General features: G+C 35.7%; 1 protein-coding gene across 3 annotated transcripts in view; it reads right to left on the reverse strand.

Annotated features, from left to right (window-relative positions):
- The window catches only part of CCDC148 (coiled-coil domain containing 148), a 280,255-nt gene that overhangs the window by 130,327 nt on the left and 124,453 nt on the right, over positions 1-25,475 (reverse strand). For all 3 annotated transcript variants that reach the window (XM_025404700.1, XM_025404699.1, XM_025404698.1), the window contains 2 exons: positions 3,555-3,693; positions 882-1,088 (listed from right to left, as the gene is read on the reverse strand). In XM_025404700.1, coding sequence (XP_025260485.1) covers positions 882-1,088; positions 3,555-3,693 — 346 coding nt within the window. The remainder of the gene's footprint in view (positions 1-881; positions 1,089-3,554; positions 3,694-25,475) is intronic.

Consider the following 25,475-nt stretch of genomic DNA (forward strand, 5'->3'; position numbering starts at 1 on the left):
TAAATTAGTTTGAGTTCTTTGTAGGTTCTGGATATTAGCCCTTTGTCAGATGAGTAGATTGCAAAACTTTTCTCCCATTCTGTAGGTTGCCTGTTCACTCTGATGGTAGTTTCTTTTGCTGTGCAGAAGCTCTTTAGTTTAATGAGATCCCATTTGTCAATTTTGGCTTTTGCTGCCGTTGCTTTTGGTGTTTTAGACATGAAGTCTTTGCCCATGCCTATGTCCTGAATGGTACTACCTAGGTTTTCCTCTAGGATTTTTATGGTATTAGGTCTAACATTTAAGTCTCTAATCCATCTTGAATTAATTTTCGTATAAGGAATAAGGAAAGGATCCAGTTTCAGCTTTCTACTTATGGCTAGCCAATTTTCCCAGCACCATTTATTAAATAGGGAATCCTTTCCCCATTTCTTGTTTCTCTCAGGTTTGTCAAAGATCAGATGGCTGTAGATGTGTGGTATTATTTCTGAGGACTCTGTTCTCTTCCATTGGTCTATATCTCTGTTTTGGTACCAGTACCATGCTGTTTTGGTTACTGTAGCCTTGTAGTATAGTTTGAAGTCAGGTAGCTACACTTGCATTTTTGTCTAGTACCTCAGTCTGACGTGCACGTCTATGGTTGGTATTGGATATCTCAATCAAAACTTCAATATTAACATCCTGTTATAGTAACTTTTTGGTTGAACCATATGAAATTATTGATTATTGACTGTTTTTGACTTAAAAAATGCAATTTTATACAGTTCAAACTAACAGTTTTATTCAAGATAGGCTTTTTTTTTAAAAAAGAGAAACTGAACTTTAGGGTGAGTTTGAGCAAAAGGGAAAAATTGATTCTTAAATATCCAGACAAATACTGAAACACCTGTGCAGCATCTTACCTTGGCTTTCAGATCAGCACACAATTCCTGTTGCTTTTTCTTGTCCTTAGCCAATGTGCTCTCCATTTCATGAGCTGCACAAGCCTCAATGAGTGTCAGCACAGCCTTCTGTGTAAAGTCTTTCTTATTTTTATTCCAATTTGATATCAAGATCTTTCGCTGCTCCATAGCAAAGCGATATTGGTCACAATATTTCTCATGTTCAATCTGAAAAGATAACAGAGGGTGAATACTTATCATGAAAATGAGCTTATATTTTGTGTCATTGTTACAAAAATGAAAAAAAAAACCATTATAACCAATGATTTTGAAAAATTGGGGACAAATATTTAATCATAAATACAGCAACCAGAAACCAGGTACTACCTCCAAAGTTCTGAACTCGTGGCTAATTGGTGACTGAGGACAAGTCATTTAATGTTTGTAAGTCCTTAGTTTCCTCATATAGGATGCGGTTACACCAGGTAACCTCTCAAACCACTTTCGTTTCTAAATGGTAATGATTCTATGAGAGCAGAAAGCAATATTTTCCCTATATTTAATTTTTAAAATATCCCATCTTTATATCAGTTTTGGTATTTTAACAATTACATCAAGTGTTTCAGTTGTACAAAATGCTAATAAACATAAAAATTGCTACCACAATCTTGAAAACTCACAATTTTACCCTTAATTACTGAAACATTCAGATGTTAGGATGCCTAAACTTAAAGTAATAATAGCAATGACACTGAGCCCTTCCCATGCTATGCTCATGAAGGACATGGCATTTTCACATCGGCAGCAGTAGCTCCTTTTGGCAGTGAATCTCAACCATGGGAATTAGCAGAGTCTTGAGGGAAGAACAGGAATGGAGAGAACCTGAGTAGCCTGGAAAACCTCTGTGGGTCGTTCTGAAATGCTCCTCAGAAAAAGGTGTGCCTTCCAAAGTTGAGAGTCACTGATCTAAATAATTCTTTATGTTGCCAGTATAGACCATGACTCTGAATTTAATACATTATTTAACCTCCAGGAGTTGTGGGAAAAGAAGCTAGCAAACAGGACATTTTATGTCCCACCTAAAATAATACTTTAGGTATAATTAGGTACGCAGTAAAACCACGTACTTGGTCTCACTTAAACTAAGTATCAGCTACTGAGATCTGTTCTGTAAACTTCTCAGCTTTGTTTTATAAAGCCAAAAATATACTTAACATCTGTAAAACATTAAGCATATACCACACAGAAATGGATGCTAATAAATCTAATGTAAGAAGTAAATGTATTGGGAGCCCGAGGAGAGCAGATCACGAGGTCAAAAGACTGAGACCATCCTGGTCAACATGGTAAAATCCTGTCATTACTGAAAATACAAAAATTAGCCGGGCCTGGTAGCCCGTGCCTGTAGTCCCAGCTACTTGGGAGGCTGAGGCAGGAGAATCACTTGAACCCAGGAGGGGGAGGGTGCAGTGAGCAAAGATCGCACCACTGCACTCCAGCCTGGCGACAGAGCAAGACTCCATCTCAAAAAATAAATAAATAAATAAAAAAGTAAATGTAAAAATCTTTATCATTATAATAATAGAAAAATATAAAAATCTACAAGTTATAAATGACAACTTGTCACAGAAGCAAATAGAATCAATAGGCAACAAAAGGAAAGATCTAATTTAATAAGTGAAAGTTATTTAAAAATTCAGAGTGAATTATTTATCATATAACAGATATCTGTTACTGAATAAAGGGAGAGAGGTGAAGAGAATGAAAGAAGATGGGAAAAAATGGTCACAGTAGCTGTGTGACCTTTGCTTCAGTTTTTCCATCTAAGGATGGGAACAGTACTTCTCTCATCCACTCTAACGTGTATTCAAGGAGTTTCCATGTGATTGATACATGGTTAACTTCTATATACATGTGAGTATTGTTGTTACTTGCTTAATTTAAAACAATTACAAAAACACAGAGTATTTAAGATGCTATAGCATGGCTCACTTAAAAATTAAGTCTGCGTGTTTGTTTATGTGTATGTTATAAGGTGAGTTATTGTGAAATTAATTAGTGACAGGGTAACTTCTGTTTTCTTGCCCTTGTGTTCTTATTGACTAAAGAATGAAACAATAAAACAGTAATTTCCCAGTTCCTTTTTAGGAAAATATCAGTCACATCTTTGAGTTCTGTATTTGAGGTATTTGTGTCTCAGATCCATCTAGGAGGATCAAGCAGAGTTGTCGTGGTGGGGAAGAGATAAGTAAGTACCACCCCCAGGGCAAGTGCTGGCTTCCCTGTGACTAGAAAGACTGAGGTGAAGCAGGCTCTGTGAATAGTGGAGCAGGCATTTCACTTTCAGGCAAGACCTGGAGATGGCAAAGCCCCCGAAGGTGAGCATCTGGCTGACCAGACACCCAGCAGTCAAATACTAGCAGAGCAGCCCTGGGATCACAGTGAAGATCTCCACAGCAAGTAGGCACAGAGAGTGACTTCTGCCCGAGGGGGCCCTCCACCTCGTTATGGACAGGACAAACTCGAAAAAATGACCTGCACAGGCTTTCAAACCATTATATAACCCTATTATTTTCTAGAGTATAGGAAAAAATAATTTTTAAAGAACCATTTAAAGTACATGTGCTTTGCTTAATAATTATTGACTACTAAAACAATTTAATTTGCCAGTATGTACGTAGGCCCAGCACTCACCAAATCATGCCTAGATTTGTGAGGAAAATATCTTTGTAACATGTCCAGATACAGAGTCCTTCTTCCAAAGAGATCTCCAGGGTACTGATCCAAAATAGCCTGGTAAATCCAGTGGTCTTCTTCACTTAGTTGGCAGTTTCTGGAAGCAAAAAAATGTCACAACATATTACTGAGCAATCACGAAATTTGAGGGACTCAAACTGTTCAAGCTATTAGCAAGTGATAGTGACGAAGCAAAACGAGGTTTCTGTGTACTTTAAAGACATTAGCCAAATTTAATGTCTGTTTCAGAAAAGTTTCTAAATTCTAATGCAATGAGTTCCTTCAATTCTTTATTTGGTCTTGCCATGAGTATGAGCCATAATTCGATTAAGTTTGATGAGACATAGTATTTCAAAAATAATTATTCTATCCTGCCTGTAACGATATTTTAGAAATCATGACCAATGAATGAAATAAACACTGGGGAATAAATTATTATGTATACAGATTAAAAAGGAATTTTATTTATTCAACAAGGTTCCTATGTCTAAACTGGAGAAAAGTACAAATGTAGACAGTTAAATGAGTAATTATGTAAAGGAAAAGATAGACTGAGGAAGATATCAGTCAGAAATGATCACAGATATCATTTCATTATGATTTCTCATTATTTAAGGTTTGACTTCAAAAGAAAGTCTAAAAGTATCTATTACTTTACCTCTTAGTGCTTCATAGAGGCAATACTAAATATTGATAGTGAAAAGATAACCAATGGCATTAAAACCACTGAAGAAATCATTTGCAAATAGGATCCCTTCAAGTCACCTTCCCAATAACATATCTACTATGCTCCAAAAGGCCTTTTTCCTTTCAGAACACTCCTAGGCACCATCCTGGTTTGCATTCTTTATAGAGTATTAGCAAAGTCTTGTGCAGAGTGAAAAGTTTGCAATATCAGCTTGAACGCTAAACTGAATTAATATATTTTTATATTCTCAGTTTATTTTGCATATCATTATTCCTGTTTAATGAATTAGAATAATCACATAAAAATGCAATCAGAGGGAATATTATTAGCAACAAATACTTCTTAATCCAAGAGGAGACTTGTCATTGTTTATTTCTACTATATCAGTGGTCTTATACTTTAAAGTTAACTGTGGAATTCAAAGAATTTCTTATATATCTTCCATGCCCCTGAAAAATGTTTGACAATTTAAAACAGAATAAAACACCTCTTAAATCAGTGATACTGATGGGAATTCCAATGTTCTCATACAAGATTATTATTCTGATAAATAGCAAGAAAGAAAAACTCTTTTTCAAAGAAAAAAGTCCTATCTGTTTCATAATAGGGGGAAAAAAAGAGGGTTGGAGATTCTACCAGGAAGAGGAATACTCTACAGTTCTTCAGTATGACATAACAATTTATTGCAGAGAGAATTGGAAATGAATTCGTTGAACACACCAAGTGTTTCAGTCCTGTCTGAATCAGTTATGCATGTACAGACAAAGGCTTCTGCAAATAAAGCAGTACAAATAGGATTATTAAGCCAGAAGAAAGATTTGCCTGAGTAAACTTGGCATTTAAAACATCCTCAGGATTTCATGGACAATATCTCAGGTCCTCTTTCAAGGAGCCCATCTTCATTCAGGTTAACATAAATGCATTTTAATAGCAGAGTTAGCCACATAACTTCTGCATTACCATACCACAAGCAACAAACAAAAAATAGAACTAAAGTCCATGTCTTCATTAATGTTTGTAAAATGTTTTTTTAAATCAAAAGGACTTGAAAAGAGTTTGAATTTCCACCTTTACTTGATTATAAATGTGGATGCATGGGTGTGTGTGCCCTGGGAAGGGGGAAGCAATAGAAGCTAGGTCCAACCAGTTCTCTGTTCCTTTAAATTGTGATTCATCTCTATAATGGATGCTGTTGGTACCGCACCCAGATTGCCTTTATTAGATGGAATTCTTATCACCGAGATGTTGTGAGTCTTGGCAGATAACTCACAGATGCCTCTTCCTTCTCTGGAGAATTGCCCTGGACCAAGTGGGAGCTGCCTCTCCCACCCTCTTTAGAGAAGGCTACCCTCCCACCCTCTTTCAAAGGCCAGCCATAACCAATGACTGACCTACCTGGAGGTACAGAAAGCCAGCCTACTTGACTCCAGAGAGGATCAACTCTATGATACCTTTGCACTCCGGTGTTTCCCCATGGGAGCAAACCATGGCCAGTTCCACTGACACCTTCTTGCTTACACATTTCCCTTCCTCTGTTTGGCTTCCTTCACAGCCCTCCCCCTGAGAGCACCTCCCAACAAATCTCTTGTTTAGAAATCCCTGTCTCAGCTTTGTTTCAATAGAACCTACCTTAATATAATCTATAAGCAATCTTACCCGTAATTGTCAAAAATAGTTTAAATCTTTTGGTAAATGGAGAAGTACTCCTAAATTATTTTCTTTCATGATATCTCATACTGAGTGGCAGTGGAAGATTGTGGCTGTGCTCAAGGAGAAAGTGAAAATGGCAGACATTTACAAAAATGCTTTCCAAATAGAAGCATACATTAAGCAGTGTACATTGCTATAAATAAATATAGCTGCGGGAGAATTTGTGGCACTCAGTGCATTTTTATACATTGCCTCAATGTATTAATTAGCTGCCATTTTAGTGACAATATTAAACCACTTAAACATATGAAATGATCATAAAACATTAAAGTCAGATATTTCAAAGTAAGCATGCCATGAACTGTCACCATATCCATTTTGACCTTCTTGTTGATTTTAGAAGCCTCACATCCCAACAGTTTTTCCCAGTTACCAAAATTACTCAAATTGCAAGTCACTTTTTAGTACATGTAGAATAAAATTTTTTAAAAACATGCTTAAAGGAAATGATACATAAATACTCACAATATTATTATTTTTAGGTTATGTATTTATAGCAGTTTCCAGAGTTGCAGCCTTAAACATTGGAGCAAATATTCACATAGGCAGGAATAATGAAACAGCCCTGCATCTCCATTAGAATGCTGCATGTGAGGAAAGGAGAACTCTCCCTCAGCTACATACATATCCTACATATATACCGAGCCTTGGGATGGTAAAAATCTAAGAAGAATATTTAAACATAGTAGCCTCATCACAATAACAAAGTAGTCACTTCTGAGGAACATGGACTTTGAACTTCTAAAATAAAATCAGATTCAATATACTTGCATTTCCAAGTGTAAATCTGGACACTTATCTTTTTAAATCAAACCTTCATCTTTTTTATACAGAAAAATCTATATAAAGTAGCTGAAACTAAGGTTAGGTTTTACCTTTCAAAGTTCTTGTTGAATTCAACTGCTTTGCTGGTGATTCTAATGACAGAACTAGCTAAATTGCACAGATAGTGAAAAATATTCTGATCCCTTATCTACTTTCTGAATTTGAAAAATGACTCTATAATGTTAAAAGAACATTAAGAACATTTTAAAGAAAACTTTCAAATTGTCCTAAGCTTTTTGCAATTTACCAAAAAAAAAAAAAAAAAAAAATCTTTAGACAAAAAATCTTTAGCAGTTCTCTGCAATTTCTATTCCTTTTTGTCCGTCTAAACTTTCTAATTTAAAGTTCTTTAGAATATTCATCTTTATCACAGCCTGCTAAGATTTTACAATTTGTAAGGTTATTGAGTACTTTGAACACTTCAGGGAATTTCAGCCTACAAAAAGGTGAGGTATTTACCACTCAATTCTTATTCACCATCTCCTGCCCTACAATATGGTATCTGATCACAGATATCATTTCATTATGATTTCTCAGGAAGTGAGACAAAACAGATAATTCAGAAAACAACAACAGAGCTGTAAAAATTCACCCTGACCCAGGCCATTGTCTTCCTAATTCTGCCTGTTTGAATTATCCCAAAAATCCTAAAGTGACTCACAATTAACTTAGCTCCTAGTGTTCCTCATAGCCACATTTAAATCACTTTCCTTGGGTTCTGGTTCCGTGACATTCAAATACACTTAGGGATGGAGGGCAGGCAATGGTGGTAAACAAGACATGTACAGGTAACAGGTACTTTAACAACAGAAACAAGTTTATGAAACTAAACATTGTGGTTACAAACTGGCTGAAAGCTGTCTTATGTTTTCTCAGAGTAAAGGAGCTTTCCAGGCAAAATGGTAATTAGTGCCTCCTGAAGCTAGCTGATGCAATAGTGAACTTGACCTGAAGAAAAACTCATCTCTTAAAGCATTACAGTGTTAGGGGACACCTACTGCTCCTTCGGAGAAGTAGGGGTGCAGTGAGCCACCATTCAATTAATGTGGATGACAGACCATCCTCTTCTCTGGCTGCATCAGATCTGACCCACTGTAATACACAATCTGACTTCACCTTTCAGTTTTTTCTTTCCAGTACAGAACCATCCAAACACCCAATCTAATCAGCCTGGTTTCTTCATCCACCAACAACCCCAGCCCAGGCCCATTGTCCAAATATAAATCTATGTCTGATTTTCAGTCTGGTTTACAGGAGGCTCCCTGCTCCCAGACCCATTTCTGACCAACAGAATCCGCTCCTCAAATCTTCCCTGGGTATGCATCTTCTATTCCTCAGAGATCTATTCCCACCTCCATAGTCCCTGGCTCTACCAGTCTGGCTACTTAGCTGGAAGGTGACGACCAGAATAAAGTGGACTTTCACAAGCAAGGTCAAAATCCATTGAAACGAAGGAAAAAAAAGTGATGCTATAGGGTAAGGCCAAACCTTGTGCCAAATTCCAAAGCCTCATTCTTCTGAAGGATGATGAAAAGATAGCAGGATTCTAAAAGTAATGGCTTTGGGAATCTGGTCAGAACAGGAGGCTAAGTGATTTATTTGGAAGTTGCATTTTCCAAATGGTAAGTACATTGTTTTTACTTAGATTATTTTTTAGAGAAGTTTACATAGAAAGCTCACTTTTTTCACTTAGAATGTATATTTTTTGGAAGTAGAATAGTGGGGATGATGGCAAGCCTCTTAAACCACTCTTTGTCTCTGAAACATCCATCCACCAGTAGTTTTCTGGTGGAAGTTTTGAAATAACATGACGGAGATAAAATAGCCTTTTACTTTTTTTTTTTCTTTTTTTTTTTTTTGGAGACAGGGTCTCGCTCTGTCACCCAGGCTGGTGTGCAGTGGCGTGATCTTGGCTCACTGCAGCCTTGAACTCCTGGATTCAAGCAGTCCTGCCTTAGCCTCCCACAGAGCTGGGACTACAGGCATGTGCCACCACACTCGGATAATTTTTTATTTTCAGTAGAGATAGGGTCTTGCTCTGTTGCCTAAGCTGGTCTTGAACTTCTGAGCTCAAGCAGTCCTCCCACCTTGGCCTCCCAAAGTGCTGGAATTACAGGCATGACCCACCGCACCTCACCTAAAATAGCCTTTTAAAAGTAAGACGTAATTGCTCAAACACCCCATATGCTAGGTTTTTAATAATTACATTCATCATAAGAAGCGTAAGGAAAAGAAAACTGTAGCAGACATTGCTCCCACCCCTGCTCCTGCCCACCAGAATGCTGACTTTATTCAAGATCTACTCTCCTCCATCCACATTTGGCCCTGCTTCAGGAAAAGTGAGCCCCATCTCCAGCCCTGGCAGTGAATCTGGATTGATTTTCAGCTATTCACAAACACCCATTCACAAACTTCCTGTTTCTCTAACAAGTGTTTGGTAGGAACATGGACAAAAGATCCAATTCTGGCCAATGAAATGTGAAGGGAAGTCTTCAGGGGCAATGTTTTCCTAGCTCTTAGAGTCACAAAGACAGAAGGAAGGTCCCTCTCTGCCTCTGGACGTTGTTATGCAGAACTGTCTGGCAGGAAGTCATCTAACTTGCAAGAAGGCTAGGCAAGAGAATGCAGACCACCAGACCTCACTGTTCTTGGACTTCTCTACCTCTAGACTTCTTGTTACATAAGAAATTGCTTTATTATGTAAGTTACTTTGAGTTGGATTGGGTATTCTCTTATAGCTAAAGATAATTGACAGCAAACTGAAAAAGAGAAAAATGACTTTTTAAACATAGCATCTTAATATTGCTTTGGAAGAAAAGTACTATGAAAGGATGTGGAGATGAAAGAGATGTAGACCCAATGCATGGAGAGACCAGCATCTAAGGTGACGAATACTCTGCAGCTGATTGCCGGCCAATGATGTTCAACACCAAGGGCCATTTTTAAGACCAGAAAAAGACTCTCAAACTCAAATGAATAGAATCAGTGAAGACAAGATCATCTGCAAATTCATTATTTGCTCTGTGTTTTAAATCCTTATATTGAACCAAAATCTGTCTCCATGTTATCATTTCATTCTTTATTTTTGGGGGGACAAGAACATTTTAAACTGCAGTAAAGTTGAATTAAATAAAATTACCTTATATAGACATTATGACTCAATTTTCTAAGTCCAAAAGCAAGAGTAATAAAATTGGCCTACTTCTTTGGGACAGTAGGAGGAAAACTTTACTTAACCATCATAAGGTCTTCTGAAATTTTAATTGCCACATAAAATGTCATAATGTCATCTCAAACCAAGCATAAGTAATCATTAAGAAATTATAAGAATGAATTAAAAGAGTGATAGTTCTTCTCAGTTTATTTTTGAGACATTAGCAATGGTTAACTTTATGTTTTCTGATAGGCACTAATACGGCAAATAAACATAAACCTGGGAATGGTGTGATTATCCTTACTTGCTCTCCATAGTGTTTGTTCTTATAGTTACCTCAAAAGATTGTATCTTAACTGCAATTGAACTTCAAGGTATAAAGAATAGGGAAAAGTTGTTTATGAACAATCGGTTTGTTATATAAAATAGGTATTAAAATTCTTCTCATGTTAAAACTTGACAATCTTGTCCATAGAAATTTTAATCTTGGCTTTGCATATAGCTACACAAATTTTATTATTTTTACAATACATTCTTTCTGTATTATCTAATAACAAATGTCAATTGTCCTAGACACAAACCCGTCAAGCTGTTATGTTTCCATTTTCTTTAATCATATTTATTCAAATTAATTTGATTTCACACCCAGTGAAGAATAGAAACCCCTTATAAATGATTTTCACCCCTTCATCATATAAAACCCAGATTTTTCAGTTTCCTGAAGTATTGAAAAAGTATTTCATGCACTATTACATTGTGCAGTCACTAGCTAAAACAACTACATCAAAAAGGCAGGTGAAGCTGCAGTGATATTACTAATAAAGACTTAAACTAGGTATTTAAGCCGCTATTCTTAAATACCTAGATATACTTTTTGCAAATACATAACATGCAAGTAAATATAACTAAGCAAAGGTAAACTCTAAGACTAGTTTTTGAGGGTATCCTGAAGAAATTGAACCCTTTTTTCCCTTGAAAAAGGGCATTCCACCATAGCCAAGAGAATTTAAAATGTTTTATTCCCAGGACAAACTCAAAGTAGGTTGAATAAACACCACATGTGGTTTCTGGTATTTAAAGAAAGAGTATAAAACCATAAAGTAGTTATTATGAATGATATATTTTAAGAGAAAGCTACTAAATATATGTGACAAAAATAAAATCATGGTCCACACTATTACCCACTCCTTCCAAAAATATAAACCCCAACATCAAGTTGGACAAGAGAAAATGGGAGCTACAGTGACCCAGAATGTTGGGTGAGGGGTCATCTAACCAGTGAGACTACGTGAACACTGGAAGATCAGGTAATTATGCCGCTGTTTCTGGGAACTTCTCTCATTAATCACCCTTGGCACACAACCAGCCCAGACTGGAAGTGTAGAACCTGAGACTGGACATGCCCAGGCACTGAAACTTTCTAACAGCTCTGAGACTTCATTCTCAGAGAAAAATGCCACATGGGAATTAGGGCTCCAATGTTTTAACTTGTTGTCACCTCATCAAGTAGGCAAATATCAGTTATTATACCCCTTTCCCTCTCTTTCTTCTCTCTTGTATTCATCAAGCAATGGTCATATATGTAAGCATTTGTTTATTTCACATATTTTTAAAGAAAATTATGTAAAGCCACACGGTGTTTCTTGAGTGTTGCCTTCTGATGCTGACTTTTATCCATCTCATCTTTATTAGCAATAGAGTTTATTTTGAAATATGGTTTATTTTGAAACAAGGGAAGAGTCAGGTTTATTATGAAAATTATGCATAGATTTCTCTTTTGGCAAAACTTTCACATAAGGACAGTGAAAGAGCTATGCTACAAAAATAAATACTGAAAGAGAGAGAAAGAACATGAACATGACACTGATGATATTTACACATGACAGCAATCTCCAATGCCCTGATCTCCAAGTACAGATGAACCAAATAATATAAAGTCTACTAATGAAAACATAAATTGTTTTTACTTGTCTGGAAGGCAATTTACCAATGCTACCAAAAGTCTTAGAATTTTTCATGCCCTTTGACTCAGCAGTTCTATTTCTAGGAGTTCATCTTAAGGGAATAATTATAGAATTACTCAAAATATAGTGACAAAATTGTCTATTCCAAGTTTTTAAAACAATTATCAAAATGTGGTAAAAATAATTGTCCAAAAATAGGAAATTGGTCAAATTTATGTGATACAGCTAATTTTAAAATATATTGTAAAATAATATTTAATACATGACCTAAATCATAGAAGAAGCTCAGTAAACATTTATTGGAAAAAGGAATAACACTGGATGTGACTCAAAACAGGAAAAATCAGTAGATACGTGTATAGATTTTTTTTATTTTTGTAAACAACATTCATAGATCTGAAATATATACAATGTTACCAAAAGATATATCTGAGTGTTGGAAATTTAGATTAATTTTTAGTTTCTTCTCTAGTTTTCTAATTGTATTTTACAAATTTTCTTTAACAAATATAATTATTTCTGTATTAAGAGAAATATGCATAAAAGGAAAAGCTCATAAAGCACTAAACAGTTATCTTAAAAATTACTAACGAGTAAAGTAAAGCTACTAACAATTAGGGTAAATTCAAATAATTTAGTTGAGAAAATATAAAACTATGGGCATCAGCAATGTACATACAGAGGAGAAAATTGTTAAATCATTGTGGATTTTAAATAGCATTCAGATTCAGATCTCAAATAATAATAGAATATTAATTATAAACTAACATCATAAAATTTAATATACCTATCAAACAATAAAGTAGAAATTACTTGCCATCACTCTATAGCTTTTTCCACATATTGACTTCATATCTGACATAGCCAAATGGAGCATCAGACAATTATGTCTCATCTATACGATTAATTCATCCAAATGTTAGGAAATTAAAGCCACAATCTCATCTGAGTCTCAAACAAGCAATTAAACTTGTCTTCATGTTACTGATGAAATACATGAATCTAAATAGAATCTAAATAGCTTCACAAAAACACTGAATAAAGGAAGAGGTTCAATTGTAGTCAAATTGTTTTTAAAATGTGTTTTAGTAAAAGAGATCATCCTTTAAAGCTGTGCTGTCCAAGATGTTAGCCCCTAACCACAAGTGGCTTAAAAATGTGGCAGTCCAAATTAAGATATATTCTAAGTATAAAATGCTGACCAGATTTCAAAGACTTCATATGAAAAAAGAGAATGTAAACTATCTCATTAATTTAAAAATACTGGTTATATGTTGAAATTACAATATTATGGAACTATTGCATTAAATAAGACACACTTTAAAATAAATTTCACCTTGCTCTTTTTAAATTTTTAATACAGCAACTTGAAACTTAAAATTACATATGTGCTCACACGTACAGCTTTTTGTCATATTTCTATGAAATGGCAACCTGTTTTACCAGCTGATACTGGCACTCAACCTGATTTACCAGCATCCTGACATGTGTATATTCTTGAAGCAGTGTGGTAACCGGGGAAAACTCTCTGTTCAGATGTGCAGAAGAGACTTAATCTTGCTCAACCATTTACCACGTCAGAGACTTTGGGGAAATTGCTCACCTTCCTTTGAGCTATAGTTTCTTCATCTGTAAAATAGAGCTTTTAAGATGGGGTAAACTGAGGGTTAAAATCATTTGTATTTGTCAGATCATGTAATAGGTACTCATTAAATATCAATGGTCTCCTCTTTACTCTTTAACTTTGATTTTTAAAAATATGTATTTTTGCTTTAAAAAATAGAAAGTAAAAATACGCCAAAATTATGTATAATTTCACCACCTGGGGATAGCTTTTTTTTTTTTTTTTTTTTGAGATAGGGTCTCACTCTGTTGCCCAGACTGGAGTGCAGTGGTGTGATCTCAGCTTGCCTCCCAGGCTCAAGCAACTCTCCTACCTCAGGTTCCCAAGTAGCAGGAATTACAGGCCTGCACCACTACTGTCTGGCTAATTTTTGTATTTTTAGTAGAGATGGGGTTTCACCATGTAGGCCAGGTTGGTCTTGAACGCTTGACCTCAAATGATCCACCCACCTCGGCCTTCCAAAGTGCTGGGATTACAGGCATGAGCCACCGCACCTGGCCCAGGATAACTATTTTTATTGTTTATTTGGGCGGATAACCTTCCAGTCTTTTTTCTGTGGCTATATACAGATGTAACGCTTTCAGAAGGAAAGAAAAAAAGGAAGTCCATGTTCTATAAACTATTTTGTGGCCTACTTTTTAATTATATAGCAACATATTCAAATCATTTGTGTCATTAGAAATATCCTTTATATAATCATTAATGTCAGTGTAGTATTCCATTGTGTGGATATATCATACTTGATGAGGTTCATTCCCTAGTTGCTGGCTCTTTAGGTAGTTTTGAAGATTTTGCCATCACTAAGGAAAGAAAATTTAATGCTGAACACCCTTGAAGCCAATATCCACTTTATGTCTCTGATTATTTCCTTAAAGATCATATCTAAAGAAACAAAGAGTATTCACATTTAAAAAGATTTTTGATGACATGGTGTCAGACTTCCAAATACACCAATTATATATAAAAATGCTCATTTCTCCCATACCATTTTAAACTCTGGACACAATGTTTTACCATTTTATAGGAAAAAAATGAGTATTTTTAAAATTTTCATTGCTTTGATGAGTAGAGAGGCTTTTATAAGTTTCTTAATCATTTGCATTTAGAATTACCAACCAGAGTTCCACAGACTGCCACCATGAACATCTATTCATTCCCCTCCCAGCATCTGCACCATATACTCTGCAACCTCACCTGTTAGAGTAGCAGATGAACCATCTGTGCTTATTCCTCCACTTGTGTACTAAATCCCAACTCTCCTTACAACTCCAAGACATCATTCAGCAATTCCCCTCGCCTGCATCTTCAGAGTTTATCCTTTACTAGATTACTCTTGCTAGAATCAAACACACTGCTACTTCTCCCATTTGAAAAAAAAAAAAAAAAAGCAAATAACTACATAAAAGCTTGGCCCTACTTGCCTACTCTCCTTTGCAGAAAAACTTATCAAAATAGTTTTCTGTACACACTATCTTCAATTCCTTTCCTATCCATGCAAATCTACTCAATCAGGCATTTGCTTCCACTTCTTCAATGAAAATTGAACCTCCATCTAAAGCCACCAACAACCTCTATTAAAGTCAACAGTCAATTATCAGTGTATTTTACTTATTAGCAGCATGTATTCAATGGACGGACCACTTCCTCTTCACTTGCCTTCCAGGACACTACACTCTCTTGGTTTTCATATCTCACAGACATTTTCTCAGTGTCCTTTGTTGGCTCTTCCTCTTGTCCCTGACATTGTAGTGTTGGCAGGTGTAAGGGATAAGTCTTTGACTTTTCTCCTTTCTCTCTTTACTCACTACTTTAGTGATCATATCCAATCTCATGCTAATGACTCATATCCATGTAATTCCAGTCAAGATCTCTTTCCTGAATTCCAAACCCATATAGCCAACTGCATCCACACAATCTCTACACAGATACCTAATGGCATCTCAACCTCATCGTGTCTAAACCTCAACCACGGATTTCCTCCACAACCAAAGTTTGCTTCACATACAGTGTTCCCCATCTAAGATGATGGCAACTCCATCCTTCTAGTTGCTCAGTCCCCAAAACGCAGCTATTTGGAACTATTCTTGTTGCTCTCTTTTTCTTACATGGCTCATTGAATCTGTCAACAGATGCTGTTGGCTCTGCCTTTAAAATATATCCAAGAGCTGAACTGGATTACTTTATCTAAGTGTCCAATATTTTCTTGCACTTCTACCCCCAGCCCCACAGTTTATCTTAAACACAGTAACTGCCAATGTGATTCTGCTAAAACATAAGTCTGATTTTGTCACTCTGCTCACTTCTGCTCAACACCTTCCAACAGCTTCTCACATCACACAGAGTAAAAGCTGAAGTTTTAAAAATGGCTACAAGGCTCTAAACGTCCTACCCCCACCCATACCTCTATGACCCCACCTTCTACTACTCTCTGGATCTGTCACTCTGTTCCTGCCACACTGGCCTCTTGCCAGGCATACTCCCACCTCAGTAAACACTGGCTGGAATACTTTTACCCAAATATCTTGAGGACTAGTTTTCCCAACCCCGTCCTAACTTTTATGTCACTTTCTCAACCAGGCCTACTCCTAAACATCTACTTAAAATTACAGTCTGCCCCCTAGAATCCCAACACCTTCTATCTCTCTTACTTTGTATTTTTTCATAGCACTTATCACTTTCTAACATTACCGTGTATAATATACTTAAGTATTATGTTTATGGTTTTCAGTGTGTTTCTTACTGTTTCATGAGTACGTGAATTTTTGTACATTTTATGCTAATAGATGCTCAATAAATATTGGTTGAAAATACGAAGGGTAAGTCAGCCATATCTTCATCTCCTTTGCTCCATTTTCCTTTTGGCTGTTCACCAATCGATTAATTTGCAAAATGTCTTTATGTGTTAGGGATTTTAATCATTTGTACCTGATATATTGCCAACATTTTCCTGTTACTTCATTTTTACCCTTGTCAAATTTTTTCCTTTAAAAAAATTTTAGAATAGAAACAATATTCACATGGTTCAAAATTCAAAAGGTTTAATGAAAGAGGATACAATGAAAATTCTTTCTACACCTACTCACCCAGGCATGTGGTTCCCCTCCCTCAAGATGAATGTTATCAATTTTTGTGTATTGTTTCAGACATGTAAAAGCAAATATACAAAAATATATATGTTGGCTTTTTTCCTGTTTTACACAATGTAGACTGTACATTGTTTTGATTACTTAACTATATACCTCACCCTAACTCTTACATATTGTTCCATGTCAGTTAATGTAAATTTTCACAATTTTTAATGTGCAGAATAATATATTGTATGGATGTACAATAATCTATAAAACTAGTCCTTATTGATATTAAGGTTTTTGCTTAATCTTTCACTGCTGCAATGAATAACTATAAAAATAAATCGGTGTATACATATTCAATTATATTTATATGATGTATTATTGAGATTTGGAGGCTGTCAGGACAAAGGGAATATACTCTGTGATCTGGGAAGTCCTGCTGATCTGCTCTATAGAAAAGTTTCACCAGTTTAGACTCACTTTAGCAGAATATAAAATACCTGTTTTCCCCACACCGTTGTCATATCTGTTAGATTTAGTTGCAGATGATAAAAACTATTCGAACTCTTTAAGCAAAAAAAAGTTTATGACTAGATATTACATGACTTACACAATAATGCCTCTGCCATGATTACGAAAGGCCCCACCTACCACCTCAGGAAGCTATAATTTCAGAATGTGATCACATGAGCAACATAAATGCCTCACTCCTTGCCTCTTTTCCCTTTAACTCAATTCTGAATCCGAATTCATCCAAGGATTTTGGATTGTCCGAGCCCAAATCACATCCCTTGACCGATCTGTTCATGGCAACATGCTATTGTTTATAAAATGCTTAATATAAGATAGCAATAGTCTTCCCTCATTATTGCTTCTTTTCCTCAGAATTTTCCTAAATTCAAATTCAGATTAATATTTTAATCCTGTGAATAATTTTACTGAGATCATTAAATTTATAGATTGACAGGAAATATATCTATAATTATTCAACCTTCTATTCTGAGACTAAAATATCACTTGTTCAAGTTTTATGTCCTTCAGTAACATTTGAAATGTTTTTTCCTATAGTACAGATCTTTTACATTTCTTGTTAAATTAATTCCCAAATATTCTATATTTATAATTGCTATTGTAAACTATGTTTGTTTCTTTCATGAGATCTTCCAGATGGCCATTGTTTATATATATATATGAAAGTTTGGGTTCCATTTATATTAATTTTATACCCAGCCATCTTACTAAATTATCTTATTTCTGTAGGTTTTTTTCCGTTGATTGCCATGAGTTTTTCTTGTAAAAACTCACTATCTGCAAATAAGATAATTTTACCTATATCTATATTTTATAACTCTAATATCTTTCTCTTGTCTAATTGTGTTGCCTACTATTTCCAGAATAACATTAAATAATGGTGGTGATTACAGACTTGTTTGTCACTAACAAAAATGCTTCTATTGTATTCCCATTAAGTTTTTGGAAGTTTATATATTTTATTATAGGAAAAAAGTATTCATCTATTCCTTTTACATTTTTAAAGAATAAATGTTAGCTTTTTAATAGCATTTCAGTGTTCATGAAGATAAGCCATAATAGATATCCTTACATTAACTATTTTAAGTTGCTGGAATCATGACAGTGAATATTTTATTTATAATTTTTGTATTAATAGATATAAATGAGATTGGGCCACAGTTTTTGTATGTGTGCAGTATTTTACAAGATTGTCTATCAATGTTATACTTGTTTCATGAACATAACTTAGAAGTTTCCCTCCTTTATCTACTCTCTGAAACAGTTAAATAGCAATGAAATTTTTATTTTTTTCTCTCCGTTTAATAAACTTTATATTCTTAGTGCAGTTTTAGAATCACACCAAATTAAGCAGAAAGTATAGAGTTCCCATTTATCTTCATCTCCCATGCAAAATAAAATCTCTTCCACTATCAGTATTCCTTGCCAGAGAGTACATTTTGTTGTCATCAATGAACCTATAATGACACATAATTATTACTCAAAGTCCATAGTTTATATTAGGATTCACTCTTCATGTTGCACATCCTATGAGTTCTGACAAACACATAATGACATTTATCCACCATTGTAGTATTGCACAGAATAGCTTTATTGTCCTACTACACTGTGCTCTGCCTACTCATTTATCCCTCCCTTCTGGCCCCTGGCAACACTAATTTTTTTACTGATTCCATAATATTGCCTTTTCCAGAATGCCATACTGTTGGAATAATACACTATGAAGCTTTTTCAGATTCACTTCTTTCACTTAGTTATATGCATTTAAATTTCCTGCATGTCTTTTCATGGCTTGATAGTTCTTTGCTTTTTAGCATTGAATAAAATTTCATTGTCTGTATGTACCACAGTTTGTTTATTCATTCACCTACTGAAGAGCATCTTGGTAACTTCCAAGTTTTAGCAGTTATGAATAAAGCTACTATAAACATTCATTTGCAGCTTTTGTGTTGACATATATTTTTTATTCATTTGGGTAAATACCAAGGAGCATGACTGCAGGATTGTATGATAGAAGTATATTTAGTTTTGTAAGAAACTGCCAAACTGCCTTCCAAAGTGGCCGTACCATTCTGAATTCCCACCAGCAATGAACAAGAGGTCCTGTTCCTCTACATACTTATTTGCCAGCATTTGGTGTTGTCAGTGTTCTGGATTTTGACCATTCTAATAAGTGTGTATATCTTGTCTTAATTTGCATTGTCTAGTGGCACATAATGTGGAGCATCTTTTCATGTGCTTATTTGCCATCTGTATATCTTTTTTGCTGAGGTGTCTTCAGGATTTTGCCCATATTTTAATCAGGTTGTTTCTTTATTGTTGAGTTTTAAAAGTAATTTGTATATTTTGGATAACAGTCTTTTATCAGATGTGTCTTTTGCAAATATTTTCTCTCATTCTGCAGCTTGTCTTCTCATTCTCTTGACATTGTCTCTTGCAGAGCATAAGTTTGTCATTTTAATGAAGTTCAGCTTATCAATTATTTCATTCATGGATCATGCTTTTGGTCTCAAAAGTAATTGTCATACCCAAGATCATCTAGGTTTTCTCCCATGTTACCTTCTAAGAGTTTTACAGTTTTGTGTCTGACATTCAGGCCTATCATTTTCAGTTAATTTTTGTGAAAGGTGTCTAGATTCTTTTTTTTGAATATGTATGTCTAGTTGTTCCAGTAACATTTGTTGAAAAGACTATCTTTGCTTCATTGTATTGCCTCTGCTCCTTTATCAAACATTGCATATATGTGGGTCTATTTCTAGGTTCTTTTTAAAATTTTTTTAATTTTTATTTTTTAAAATATACTTTAATTTCTGGGGTACATGCACAGAATGTGCAGGTTTGTTACATACGTATACACATGCCATGGTGGTTTGCTGAACCCATCAACATGTCACCTACATTAGGTATTTATCCTAATGCTATCCCTCCCCTAGCCTCACACCCCCTGACAGGTCCCGATGTGTGATGTTCCCCCTTGCTGTGTCCACGTGTTCTTATTGTTCAACTCCTACTTATGAGTGAGAACATGTGGTGTTTGGTTTTCTGTTCTTGTGTTAGTTTGCTGAGAATGATTGTTTCCAGCTTCATCCATGTCCCTGAAAAGGACGTGAACTCATCTTTTTTATGGCTGCATAGTATTCCATGGTGTATATGTGCCACATTTTCTTTATCCAGTCTATCATTGATGGACATTTGGGTTGGTTCCAAGTCTTTGCTATTGTGAATAGTGTCACAATAAACATACGTGTGCATGTGTCTTTATAGTAGAATGATTTATAATTCTTTGGGTATATACCCAGTAATGGGATTGCTGGGTCAAATGGTATTTCTAGTTCTAAATCCTTGAGGAATTGCCACAGTGTCTTCCACAATGGTTGAACTAACTTATGCTCCCACCAAAAGTGTAAAAGCGTTCCTATTTCTCCACATCTTCTCCAACATCTGTTGTTTCCTGACTTTTTAATGATTGCCATTCTAACTGGCATGAGATGGTATCTCATTGTGGTTTTGATTAGCATTTCTCTCATGACCAGTGATGATGAGCATTTTTTCATATGTTTGTTGGCCGCATAAATGTCTTCTTTTGAGAAGTGTCTGATCATATCCTTTGCCCACTTTTTGAGGTAGTTGTTTTTTTTTTTTCTTGTAAATTTGTTTAAGTTCTTTGCAGATTCTGGATATTAGCCCTTTGTCAGAAGGATAGATTGCAAAAATTTTCTCCTATTCTGTAGGTTGCCTGTTCATGCCGATGATAGTTTCTTTTGCTGTGCAGAAGCTCTTTAATTAGATCCCATTTATCAATTTTGGCTTTTGTTGCCATTGCTTTTGGTATTTTAGTCATGAAGTCTTTGCCCATGCCTATGTCCTGAATGATACTGCCTAGGTTTTCTTCTAGGGTTGTATGGTATTAGGTTTTATGTTTAAGTCTTTAATCCATCTTGAGTTAATTTTTGTATAAGGTATAAGGAAGGGGTCTGGTTTCAGTTTTCCATATATGGCTAGCCAGTTTTCCCAACACCATTTGTCAAATAGGGAATCCTTTCCCCATTGCTTGTTTTTGTCAGGTTTGTCAAAGATCAGATGGTTGCAGATGTGTGGCGTTATTTCTGAAGCCTCTGTTCTGTTCCGTTGGTCTATATATCTGTTTTGGTACCAGTACCATGCTGCTTTGGTTACTGTAGCCTTGTAATATAGTTTGAAGCCAGGTAGCGTGATGCCTCCAGCTTTGTTCTTTTTGCTTGGGATTGTCTTGGCTATACGGGCTCTTTTTTGGTTCCATATAAAGTTTAAAGTAATTTTTTTCCAATGCTGTGAAGAAAGTAAATGATAGCTTGATGGGAATAGCTTGATGGGAATCTATAAATTACTTTGGGCAGTATGACCATTTTCACAATTTTCATTCTTCCTATCCATGAGCATGGAATGTTTTTCCATTTGTTTGTGTCCTCTCTTATTTCCTTGAGCAGTGGTTTGTAGTTCTCCTTGAAGAGGTCCTTCAAATCCCTTGTAAGATGTATTGCTAGGTATTTTATTCTCTTTGTAGCAATTGTGAATGGGCGTTCACTCATGATTTGACTCTGTTATTGGTGTATAGGAATGCTTGTGAGTTTTGCACATTGATTTTGTATCCTGAGACTTTGCTGAAGTTGCTTATCAGCTTAAGGAGATTTTGGGCTGAGACAATGGGGTTTTCTAAATATACAATCATGTCATCTGCAAACAGAGACAATTTGACTTCCTCTCTTCCTATCTGAATACCCTTTATTGCCTTCTCTTGCCCGATTGCCTTGGCCAGAACTTCCAGTACTATGTTGAATAGGAGTGGTATGCGAGGGCACCCTTGTCTTGTGCCAGTTTTCAAAGGGAATGCTTCCAGTTTTTGTCCATTCAATATGATATTGGCTATGGGTTTGTCATAAATAGCCCTAATTATTTTGAGATACGTTCCATCAATACCTAGTTTATAGAGAGTTTTTAGCATGAAGGGGTGTTGAATTTTATCAAAGGCCATTTCTGCATCTATTGAGACACTCATGTGGTTTTTGTCATTGGTTCTGCTTATATGATGGTTTATGTTTACTGATTTGCATGTGTTGAACTAGCCTTGCATCCCAGATATGAAGCCGACTTGACCGTGGTGGATAAGCTTTTTGATGCGCTGCTGGATTCGGTTTGCCAGCATTTTATTGAGGATTTTCGTATTGATGTTCATCAGGGATACTGGCCTGAAATTTTCTTTTGTTGTCAAGTCTCTGCCAAGTTTTGGTATTGGGATGATGCTGGCCTCATAAAATGAGTTAGGGAGGATTCTCTCTCTTTTTCTATTGTTTGGAATAGTTTCAGAAGGAGTGGTACCAGCTCCTGTTTGTACCTCTGGTATAATCTGGCTGTGAATCTGCCTAGTCCTGGACTGTTTTTGGTTGTAGGCTATCAATTACTGCCTCAATTTCAGAACTTGTTATTGGTCTATTCAGGGATTCGACTTCTTCCTGGTTTGGGAGGGTGTATGTGTCCAGGAATTTATGCATTTCTTCTAGATTTTCTAGTTTATTTGCGTAGAGGTGTTTATAGTATTCTCTGATGGTAGTTTGTATTTCTGTGGGATCAGTGGTGATATCCCCTGTATCATTTTTTATTGTGTCTATTTGATTCTTCTCCATTTTCTTCTTTATTAGTCTGGCTAGCAGTCTATCTATTTTGTTAATCTTTCAAAAAACCAGCTCCTGGATTCATTTATTTTTTGAAGGGTTTTTCTTGTCTCTAGCTCCTTCATTTCTGCTCTGATCTTAGTTATTTCTTGTCTTCCGCTAGCTTTTGAATGTGTTTGCTCTTGTTTCTCTAGTTCTTTTAATTGTGATGTTAGGGTGTCAATTTTAGATCTTTCCTGCTTTCTCTTGTGGGCATTTAGTGCTACAAATTTCCCTCTACACACTGCTTTAAATGTGTCCCAGAGATTCTGGTATGCTGTGTCTTTGTTCACATTGGTTTCAAAGAACATCTTTATTTCTGCCTTCATTTTGTTATGTACCCAGTAGTCATTCAGGAGCATGTTGTTCAGTTTCCATGTAGTTGAGCGGTTTTGAGTGAGTTTCTTAATCCTGAGTTCTAATTTGATTGCACTGTGGTCTGAGACTGTTTGTTATGATTTCTGTTCTTTTGCATTTGCTGAGGCGTGTTTTACTTCCAATTAGGTGGTCAATTTTAGAATAAGTGCGAAGAGATGCTGAGAAGGATGCATATTCTGTTGATTTGGTATGGCGAGTTCTGTAGATGTCTATTAGGTCCATTTGGTACTAAGCTGAGTTGAAGTCCTGAATACTCTTGTTAATTTTTTGTCTCGTTGATCTGTCTAATATTGGCAGTGGGGTGTTAAAGTCTCCGACTGTTATTGTGTGGGAATCTAACTCTTTTTGTAGGTCTCTAAGAATGTACTTTAGGATCTGGGTGCTCCTGTATTGGGTGCATATATATTTAGGATAGTTAGACATTCTTGTTGCATTGATCCCTTTACCCATTTCTAGGTTCTTTGTTCCGTGGATCTGCTTGGCTATTCTCTGGCCATATCACACAATCTTGATTATGGTAAGTCTTGAAGTTTGGGAGTATCAGTCCTCCAACTTTGCTCTTCTCTTTCAATATTGATCTGGCTATCTGGGTCTTTCATCTTTTCACATAAAGTTTAGAATCAGCTAGCTAGTCAATATCCAAAAACTAATTTGCTGGGATTTTGACGGGGATTGCACTGAATGCATAGATCAAGTTGGTTCCTTTTATCCTCCTGCTACCAGAAGCAAAAGGGAATTTTTCTCAGATATTTATATATCAGTGAGGACCTGATATAGCTCCTGGTGTAAAACTCATAAAAGTGTGGAGCGCCTCCTAGGATTGGGTCCTCTTGGAGTTTTTAACTCTCAGAGTTGTCCACAGTGAGTCTCTAGCAGTTTATCAATTATGGTTCAGGGTTTCTTAGCTCATTATTGGTTCCTGCAGAGGTTTCTGCTCATGTGTTTCTGCTCCAGTAGGTTGTAATTCTTTGTATCTTTCTGTCTCTCCAATTTTGGGGGAAGCATTTTGTACTGTGGTCTCACTTATCTGAAAGATTGAAGACGATCTGTTGATTTTTCAGTTTGTTCAACTTTTTATTTGTTGTAATAAGTGAGTGGCAACTATGTTTCTACATGCTAGAATGGAAACCAGAAGTCTCTATTTTCTAGAGTTAAAACTTCTCTGAGAAACGATAATGCTAGATTTTTTAAAATATTTATGCCATTGTATTTATTTAAACTATTTCTTTATGAGTTTCACTGAAAATAATAGGCTTTGAATGGCCTTCTCCACTTCAAGGTTATTTATTTTTATTTTTATCTTGTTCTTTTATGATTTTCTTTCTTCATATCTTAATGCATCTGGAGTTTCTTGAGTCAAATAGAATGAAGAGATTAACCTTATCTTCCAATTGCCTATTATGTAATGCTATCTCTTTAATAATCTGATATTACCCCAGTTTTGAAACTAGCCTTTATAATAAATTAAATCATTATATTTTTCTGTTTTCTTTTTATTTCTATTTTGTTCCACTGATCTGCTACATACTCCATAGTCACATAGAATTTTTATTTTAAAATATGTATTTATATTTGGCTGTGCAAGTCCCATCCCTCCACCACTAGTTAATCTTGATTTTTAAAGTTTGGCTGATTTTACAAGCTTAATCTTCCTAATAAATTGGAATATATTTAAGAATTTTTCAGATTAATTCCATCAGTCATGGATATTTTGAAGCCAAATCAATTACTCTATTGAATTAGGGATGTTTTTAGTTGCAAACAATTAAAAACCCAAGTCACACTGGTTTAAGACAATAATTGGACCAATGGCCCTTAAAACTAAAGCAGTGAGGTGGACTTCCCATGCCATTCAAATAAGGCACCAGCTCAGTTTTTCCAGGACTCCCAGGGCTCTGCCCTGTCTTTAAGAGCTATCTTCCTTCGGTCACCAGATGATGCCAGCAGCAACCTCAGCCATGTGCTTTCTTGGTAACATCCATGCAGAAGAAAAGATACTGCTTCTCACAAGTACCTAACAAAAGTCCTGAGCTTTGCTCAGGGTAACCTATGCTAACCCTACCCATTCTTCAAAGTTCATAGTGAATTTTGCTTCTCCATCAACCCTCCTAAGTTATTTTATCCTCAATGGTTCTTTCCTCTGCAGAAATATTAGCATGTGTATTAGTCTGTTCTGAGGCTGCCAATAAAGACACACCCAAGACTGGGTAATTTATAAAAGAAAGAAGTTTAATTGACTCACAGTTC

The sequence above is a fragment of the Theropithecus gelada genome, chromosome 12 (genome assembly GCF_003255815.1).
Source record: "Theropithecus gelada isolate Dixy chromosome 12, Tgel_1.0, whole genome shotgun sequence".
NCBI lineage: Eukaryota > Metazoa > Chordata > Mammalia > Primates > Cercopithecidae > Theropithecus > Theropithecus gelada.